The sequence below is a fragment of the Pseudorasbora parva genome, chromosome 8, assembly GCF_024679245.1.
Source record: "Pseudorasbora parva isolate DD20220531a chromosome 8, ASM2467924v1, whole genome shotgun sequence".
NCBI lineage: Eukaryota > Metazoa > Chordata > Actinopteri > Cypriniformes > Gobionidae > Pseudorasbora > Pseudorasbora parva.
Genome location: NC_090179.1, coordinates 13,578,143 through 13,587,311, shown reverse-complemented (window position 1 = coordinate 13,587,311; position 9,169 = coordinate 13,578,143). Strand labels below are relative to the sequence as shown.

Below are 9,169 nucleotides of genomic sequence, written 5' to 3'. Positions count from 1 at the left end.
AAATTGTTTTCAAATAAGACTCAGATGAAGTCTCTGTTACTCCTGCAAGTTCGGCCATAGCACCAGAAACGGTGGGGGCCAGATTCAGATAAGCGAATTGTTTTATTACAGCTCAGCACCAGCTTATCTTTTGAAACTAAAACACCAACAATCTAGGGTTTTTAACATATTAACCCAATTTATCTTACAAACAGTGTTTTTACCAACATTCAGACAAATTAACTTTATCAGAAAAGAGGAACAGGAAGCACCTTTTTTATAAACCTGTCATTTAAACTTCTATGTTACTATTTATACATTTTCTTGCCTCACGTTTTTCAGTCAATGTCTTTCATTTTACCTCATAATTTTAATTAATTTTCATAGATCTTTCCTTCAAAAATAATAACATAAGACGTTAAATTCATATTTCATTATTTTGTTGGACAGAGTGGAAGCCACTTCTTTGTTACTTTCTTACTTTGTTTCATATACAAAATTTAGTCTGATGGGCTGATTTGCCACCATTTCTACACCTTATGGGTGGGTGGTTACAGTTACATACAAAATGGCCCTGCTGACCACAATTAAAACTCTCTGTCATTTAGCAACTGGCATGTTTCAGTCTAGTTCCCAGTCTGTAAGGCGGTGCCTAAAGCGGCAGTCGCTCGGACAGTCAGAGAAGAGACGAGCGCGCGAGAGGGGAGGGGGCAGATAAGACTGGCTGCTCACACATCTTGGTGTTTTCGCTTTTTCAAAAACAATCTTAAGCCCTTTTTTCAGACTACAACTCAATTCCAGTAATTTCAGACGTTATTACGTTTGGCAATTAGACTATACCATCCCTCAGTAATCTTCTGGGATTTTTCTTACAGGGGTTAAACCCCACCCATTCTACAAATTCATTAATAAGCACTCTTTGTTTGTAGCAAGTCAGGTTGCTATTTAACTTTTCAGTCTGAATTAAAACCTTGCTTTCATGTTTTAATTTTTTTTATAAATATGTTCTGCAAATTTCTTTTAAGTGAGGGCTTCAGAGCAAAGCTAGTTACAGCATTTGCTCTCTTTCATTTCAACATATTATCAAGACTGATCAAGTTACTGATCATCTCACAATTTATCAGCCACATTTTAGTCAAAGTTCATACTCACCGAGACAGCAAGAGATGGAGGCGGCGATCTTTACCCAACACAGCTGTGGCTTCTGCGTGATGAAACTGCAAAGGACACTTGTACGAAAACGTCACACATACTGGTCCGTGCCAATTTGGGCCACAATATTTATTTTCCTCGGGATCGTTCCAGATGCATCCCTGGCAAACAACTCCTGAATCTATTTTTATTTTGTTTAACTAATAACTAATATTTTATTCCCTGACTGCCTGATTCTCTAAGTTCTAAACTCTAAGTTCGGGGTACCCCTGTCTGAGATGGAAGAGATGGAGAAGGTTCACAATGTCTCCTGGACCTTACCAGTTGATCCAAGACGGCTCCTGTAGAGGACGTTACCTCTGCCCCGCAGGGCCTCCCCTTTATTGAGTCCGCTTCTTTGCACTGTCTGCTACCGTTTTTACCTATGCCTTCAGCACGTCACGATGCTCTCAGCGACTTCTTATACTATTACCCTTTAGTATAATTATGCCTCACTCTTCACCAGTGGAATGAAGCGAAGCACACTGCTCTCCTTCTCCAATCTCTTCCATTCAGACAACCCTAACCAAATAATTAAAGCTTTCTACTACCTTATTTGTTGTTTTGCCAGGGGTGTCACCAAGAAATGATTGCCCGCGCATCCTCCACCAAAACTGTTAGGGGTTAACAGCTTATGACCCAGGACCAGTAGTGAAGAAATGAAGACAGAGTCAGGATTCCAATTAAATAAAAGAAAAATTTACTTAAGAATAGTTTGCAGTTTCAAAAGCAGAAGCCAGCTTCAAGTCTCACAAGGAGTTCGTAGGCCGCGCTCCCTCTCTCACCGTCTGGTTGCCTCGCCCTATCGTACATACAATTGTCCCAACAGTTATACCGTTTTCAAGGTCTTATCCACGTCATTACTGCGATGTGGATGGTTCTGATTGGCTCAGAGACAATGCACAGTCATGGTAAATTTCCACTCGAGTCAGTTAATCTGATGCACGTTTCCACTGACGTGTCACTTGTTGATGCTTTCACCCAGAATTAGGCCCGTAGTGACCTTCCAGATATGGAGCAGGCGCCAGCTTGCCCAGAACAACAAGTCCACCCATCTCTTAGGGTGCCCATTGTACACCATTCTGATCTGTAGCATAGAATATTGCGCACATACACAGATACACAGTCTCTCCAAGGTTGGAGCTGATTAAGCTCCAGTTCTAACTAGTTCTTACCAAAACATACTGAAAACATGTGCTTTCCTTTAGTGAGAGGGACACACAGTACCGGCAATATTCATCTTGAGTCTTTAGTGTTTCAGTAAAAGGAAATATAAAAGGAATAAAACATAATAAATTAAATGAAAGACAAATCCATATTTCATATCTGGAAGCCGGGCTAAGTGAGTAAACCCTGTTACTGCACTCCTGACATGTTAGGGGTGTGTGATACCTTAAATCCAAACACATGACCTTGTTGCCAGTGTTTAGTGACACATCACACATCTCTAGGCCAGACCCTCAGTCACTCCTCAGAGACCAAATACACACTTTAGAAAACAAGAAACTAAAACAAAATCAATCTGGATAGAATCATTATAATAATATAGGTAATATAGGAAGATAAATATTAATTAAGGTTTTGATTATGAAGTTATAGGATATAAATATATACAGGTATTTTGAAGCGGCAGTGGATTTCAAAATCCCCCCTTCAGTATATACTTTTATTTATCCCAAAATAATGGAAGTGAAATGTGACAACATGCCCCATAGGTGGGGTACATTGTAATGTGAGGGGCACAAACTCAAAACATTATAATAATTCATTATTTTTGAACATTGAGTCTCGGCCATAATTCACAATGTTCTCCTGGTTTCTCAAAAGAATTCATAAAAGTATAAAATATAATAGTGTAGTTCTAATAGGGGCTCATTGTAATGCAGTATTACAACAATGATTTAAACCCAGCTTGTGTGTCTTCTGCTGGTTAGATCAGCGTTAAGAACGAGCTCAACTGTTACATAACAGATATAAGGTTATAATTTGCTTATTTCAAATAAACACAAAAATAGAGATGAAAAATAAATTTAAGAATAAAATGTACTTTTGCTATGGTTAAATAAATGTTCAGTGATATCTTCCAAATATGTTTTAATTTTGGCACAATATTTCCTCTAAATAATGTTGATATGGCAACTGAAGTAAACATACTAAGTTTCGTCATCCTGGCATGTTATGTGTGGAAAGTTTTAAACCATGCGTGCTACAAGTAACTCTGGTTGTAGCCCACTCTCTCCGTAATAACCTTTTAACCTTTCATAACCTTCTAACTCAGCCTAGAGTTTTCTGACACAGTCATATAATCAGAGACATGACTCACAGAACTGACATTAATGGCACCTTTTTTCACTAATTTCTGGGAATAATGAGGTAACTGAAAATGCAACCAATAAGGTAATTTATCAGAAGAGAGAGAGAGAGAGAGAGAGAGAGAGAGAGAGAGAGAGAGAGAGAGAGAGAGAGAGGCAAGACAAAACATTGGTAGCATTGCTTTATTCAAAATCTTAAGAGTTAAAGAAGTTAAAAAAAAAAACGATTTTTAAATCAACCCTTACAATTTGAGAAAGATAATAAATGTATAGATTTTTTGAATTTATACACTGAATAATCGATGCTTACACAGTAATCTTTGCTTTAACAGTTGTCCCAATTTAAGGACAAAAACACAAAAAATTATAAAAATGAACACCCACACACCCACACACACACACACAGACACCCACCCACACACACACACACACACCCACACACACACACACAGACACCCACCCACACACACACACACACACACACACACACACAATCCTTGTATTATCATTGTATAATCCACCTCTGAACATCACTGTATAGTCCATCTTCTGTATAGCATTAGTCAGATTAGAAGGCTTATGTTTAAATATATACATATTTTGCCATTTTTGTGCAGTCTTCTGCTTCGTTCAGTTCGCTTGCTTTTCCTACATTACCAGTCTGCAATTCATTAAGAAACCTTCTTCTCCCTATTCTTATTCCGCACTGAACTTGGTTTGTGAATCTCCTGTAATTTTTCTCTCTGGATCCGCATCCGGATCTGCGGTTGGAACGGCGCGTTTGTTTGAGAAGGCCTTCGTGATCTTATTCCTGAATGCATGGCAGATGACAAAGTACAGCACGGGATCAAAGCACAGGTGTAGGATGGCGAGAAGTAGAGTAGATTCTTTGGCCAGGAAGAGATTCTTCTTCAGCGTGCATTCGGTGATGACCTCCATCTGCGTAAAAGTGTACGGCATACGCACGGCGTGGTACGGCACGAAGCACATCACGTAAGCCAAGGTCACCAATGCAATGTTTATGAAGGCTTGTCGGGCACTAGCCTGTTCCTCAGGGTCGGAGTCACGCCGACCCCAAAGCTGCTTCAAGACCAGGCCGTTGGACAACAGCACCGCTACTGAAGCGTTGAAGAAGATAGCCATGCCCAGAAATACAGATAATGCATGCCAGTGCTTACCAATATCATCTTTTAAGTCAGAACATGTTAGCCCAACTTTGTCTTCGATGTGTTCTTTGATAGGGATAGCCATGTTAGGCACATTGATGAAGAGTACGAGGAACCAGACCACCGATGACATAAGAACTGCAAAACCCACTTCCTGCAGTCGCAGCAGTTTAGAGCTGCGGGTGATCTGGAGGTAGCGCTGAACGCTAACAAAAGCTAGAAAGATGATGGACGCGTACATGTTGATGTAGATGAGCGGCGCACTCACTTGGCAGTGAAAGATGGTCAAACTCTTAGAATCATTGCCCAGATCTTTGGCAATCTTGACAGGTAACGCCAGCATGAGGAGGAAGTCGGAGGTCAGAAGATTGATGAAGTAAACATTAATGCACTTTTTAGCACTTCGGCTGGTTATGAAAGCCCACAGAGCCACCATGCTGGTAACCACCCCAATCAGGAAGATGAGGATGTAGATGGTGGCGAAGGGCACCATGTTGTCGTTGACCACGCAGATGCTGGTATTTGGATTCCCCATTTTTGGATCTTGACTGTGTAAACCAAAGCTATCAAATAAATACTTATCAGTTCCCCTTTTCTACACGTGTCTACTTAAACACTTGTCAGGCCACCGAGAATAACAAGTATATATGAAAACAATTCTGTCTTTCACTTCACAAGAAAGTAAAAGGTAATGGAGGCGGAAGTGGTAAATCCCCTGTTTAAGCATGCAAAAGCATTTTCCTGTTTTGCTCGCACAAAGAAATGCATCAGATAGCAACTGTCATGTCCAGATCCTGGAAAAAAGACAAAAAGGAAAAAATATTAGTATGTTTACCACTGGTTCCTGTTCTAATGATGTTTCACAATTATATATGAACTGTTTATAATAATAGATGCTAAAGCTGATCTAGATGCAGTATAAACTTCTAGTCTGCGTGGTTAAAACTTGTATCAAGGCAAATGCAATCAAATAATCAATTATCACATTAAGATAAGAATACTTATTTCTTGATATTTTCTCTGGATCACAGCACTAGTAATGTTTAGGTCAAAAGATATTGTCTTCTAATATTAAAGACAGTGTGTTCTGTTGATACATTGGTAACACTTTACAATAAGGTTTCATTTATTATTTATTATTATTACAAGATGTCTCAGGTGGCCACAAAATCTGTGAATTTTCAGCTCAAAATACCCCACAGATCATGTATTATATCAGCCGGATCTCACGAAAAATACGTATAAATAGTACGAGTGTGCAATGTCGTGGAATGTATACGCCAAAACTCATTTTGGCGTGCATATGATACGCTGTTTTTCGCGTGCATATGATACGCACTTTATGTCGTATTATACAAACCCCCCACCCCACCACCCTAAACCTACCCAAGAGAGCGTGTCATATATACGCCATAAAGTGCGTATCATATGCACACGAAAAACAGCGTATCATATGCACGCCAAAATGAGTTTTGGCGTATACATTCCACGACATTGCACTCGTACTATTTATACGCATTTTTTGTGAGATCCGGCTGATATAATACATGATCTGTGGGGTATTTTGAGCTGAAAATTCACAGATTTTGTGGCCACCTGAGACATCTTGTAAAAAGGGCCCTTTAATAAACGAAACCTTATTGTAAAGTGTTACCAATGTATCAACAGAACACACTGTCTTTAATCGCGTGTGATCGCATGGTCTATATGCCCACTTTTAGTACAAGGGAAAAATATCCATATTTAAAACTTTATAAAGTAAATTATCTAGCTTCCGGCGAATCGCCTCTCCAAGTTAAAAATGCTTACACTACGGGTTGACGGGTAACAATAGACGGGTAATGTCTGACAACAACTGCACAACAGTTACGATTGTCTCGCTTGAACTGTGAGAGGCGCGGACGCTAAACTTTTTTTATAGTTGAATACGGAAGGCGATCGTCCGGAAGCTAGATAATTTATTTATATGATGGATTTAGATGCACTTTTATTGACTTCAAAAACAGAGCAACAGTCACTGTCATTGTAATATATAATATTGTTAATATATCTCTGATTGTATTTTACCCTTTAAACTGTCAAATACACACAAGGTTATGTCAAAAACTCAAAAAGTTCATATAGATTATCGGTTAAGTCTGTGATTCTAAACAGCAAGTAAAGAAAAGGCTATTCTGAAAATCTGCTTGTCTGATTTTTAAAGCAAATTATGGTGGAAAATAAGTATTTGGTCAATAACAAAAGTTCATCTCAATACTTTGTTATACACCCTTCGTTGGCCCATTCCTCCAAGCAGATCTCCTCTAAAGCAGTGATGTCCATCTTTTTCAGTGCGAGAATTTGCACAATTGACTAAATACTTTTTTGCCCCACTGTATGATTTACGGGGATTAATAAAAGGAGTGGGTGGGTTGTGTACACAGCAAAATCCCAGCATATAGAAACTCTTTCACCTAGATATTATCACATAGAGACTGTGTCTGTTCCCCGAATTAGTAAATACAAAAAAACCCCCATCAAAACCATTTAACAGTAAAAATTAAATTAATGTCCAAAAAATTAACAACAGATATAACACAGATGAACAATTCATAAAGCTCGGGTTGCTGAATATTCGATCTCTTTCACCAAAAACGCTTATTGTTAATGATATGATTATAGACATAACCTAGATGTGCTGTGTTTGACAGAAACCTGGCTAAAACCTGATGACTACATTACTTTAAATGAGTGCACCCCCCAAGATTATTGTTATAAACACGAGCCATGTCTGAAAGGTAAAGGGGAGGTGTTGCTGTAATTTATAATATCTAAAGTATTACTTAGAAGTCTAGTTTCAAATATAACTCCTTGGAAGTTTTGGTGGTTTATGTAACGTTGTGTAGTGTAAATGATAAATCCTGTTTGACATTTGTGTTGGCTACTGTATTCAGGGCACCAGGGCACAATACAGACTTTATCAAATAATTTGCTGATTTTGTATAAGAGTTAGTATTAGCTGCAGATAAAGCACTAATTGTTGGGGATTTTAATATTCATGTAGACAATGAAAAAGACGCATTGGGATTGACATTTAGAGACATTCTGAACTCTATTGGAGTTAGACAAGACGTATCGGGACCCACTCATTGCCGTAATCATACTTTATCTAATACCGTCACATTGAATAAATGTTGATACCGTTGAACTGCAGAAGAGCGATGACATCTCAGATCATTACCAAGCATCATGTATACTTGATTTAGCTAAGGCTGCAAAGCCGTCCCCTCGCTTCAAATATGGCAGGACGATAACCGCTGCGACTAAAGATTGCTTTGTAAATAATCTTCCTCATCAGTTCCATCTCCTCAGCATTACAGATAGCCAAGAGGAACTTGATGCTGCAACAGAAACTATTGACTCTCTCTTTACTAGCACTTTAGACATGGTTGCTCCCCGGCGCTTAGAGAAGATTGAAGAAAATAATCCAACGCCGTGGTACAACGAGCACACTCGGGCCCTTAAAACAGCAGCCAGAAAAATGGAGCGCAGCTGGAAGATAAAAAACTGGAGGTTTTTCGCAATTTGTGGAAAGAGAGCATGATGGCATTCAGAAAGGCCATACAAATTGCTAGATCTGCTTATTTCTCAACTCTTTTAGAAGAAAACAAACACAACCCTAGGTATTTATTCGATACAGTAGCTAAATTATCAAAAAATAAAGCTTCAACTTCTGATGTTTGTAAACAACACAGTAGTAATGACTTTATGAACTTCTTTACTAGTAAGATTAATAATATTAGGAATAAAATTATAACTATGCAGCTGTTTACTACAGTATCACTTCAGACAGAGCATTGTAGTGTTACTGAGGAAAAATGACACTCATTCACTACTATAGGAGGAGAAGAATTGGCTAAACTTGTTAAATCATCAAAATCAACAACATATATGCTTGACCCTATACCGACTAGGCTATTAAAAGAGATGCTTCCAGAGGTCATAGATCCTCTGCTTAATATCATTAATTCATCTTTGACATTAGGATATGTACCGAAAACTTTTAAGTTGGCTATAATTAAACCACTTATTAAAAAGTTGCGGTCTCAAAACTCTGGCCAGTTGATAATATCTAGAATTAGAAAATCAACTGCAGGCGGTCGATCCTTCTCCTATTTAGCTCCTAAACTCTGGAACAGTCTTCCTAGCATTGTTCGGGAAGCAGACACACTCTTGTCAGTTTAAATCTAGACTAAAAACACATCTCTTTACTATGAATACACATAGACCATTTTTAACTTTCATTATTCAGATCAATTGACTGATTGTTAGGCTGCATTAACTAGGTCAGCCGGAACCGGGAACACTTCCCATAACACCTGATGTACTCGTTACATCATAAAAAGAGTGGCATCTACGCTAATGTTAGTCTCTCTGTTTAACCCGAGGTTTATCCCGGATCCAGGCCGTGTCCGGATCGGATGGTGGATCTGCGTCTGGACATGACCAACACATCCTGGAGTGTCTGCTGCGACCGTGTCA

At 38.8% G+C, this 9,169-nt stretch overlaps 1 protein-coding gene across 2 annotated transcripts in view; it reads right to left on the bottom strand.

The window, feature by feature from the left end:
* Positions 1–3,893: 3,893 nt before the first annotated feature.
* gpr171 (G protein-coupled receptor 171) overlaps positions 3,894–9,169 on the bottom strand; it is a 32,519-nt gene continuing 27,243 nt past the window's right edge. For both annotated transcript variants that reach the window (XM_067451596.1, XM_067451595.1), the window contains exon 2: positions 3,894–5,442. In XM_067451596.1, coding sequence (XP_067307697.1) covers positions 4,179–5,183 — 1,005 coding nt within the window. In that variant the 5' untranslated portion in view covers positions 5,184–5,442 and the 3' untranslated portion in view covers positions 3,894–4,178. The remainder of the gene's footprint in view (positions 5,443–9,169) is intronic.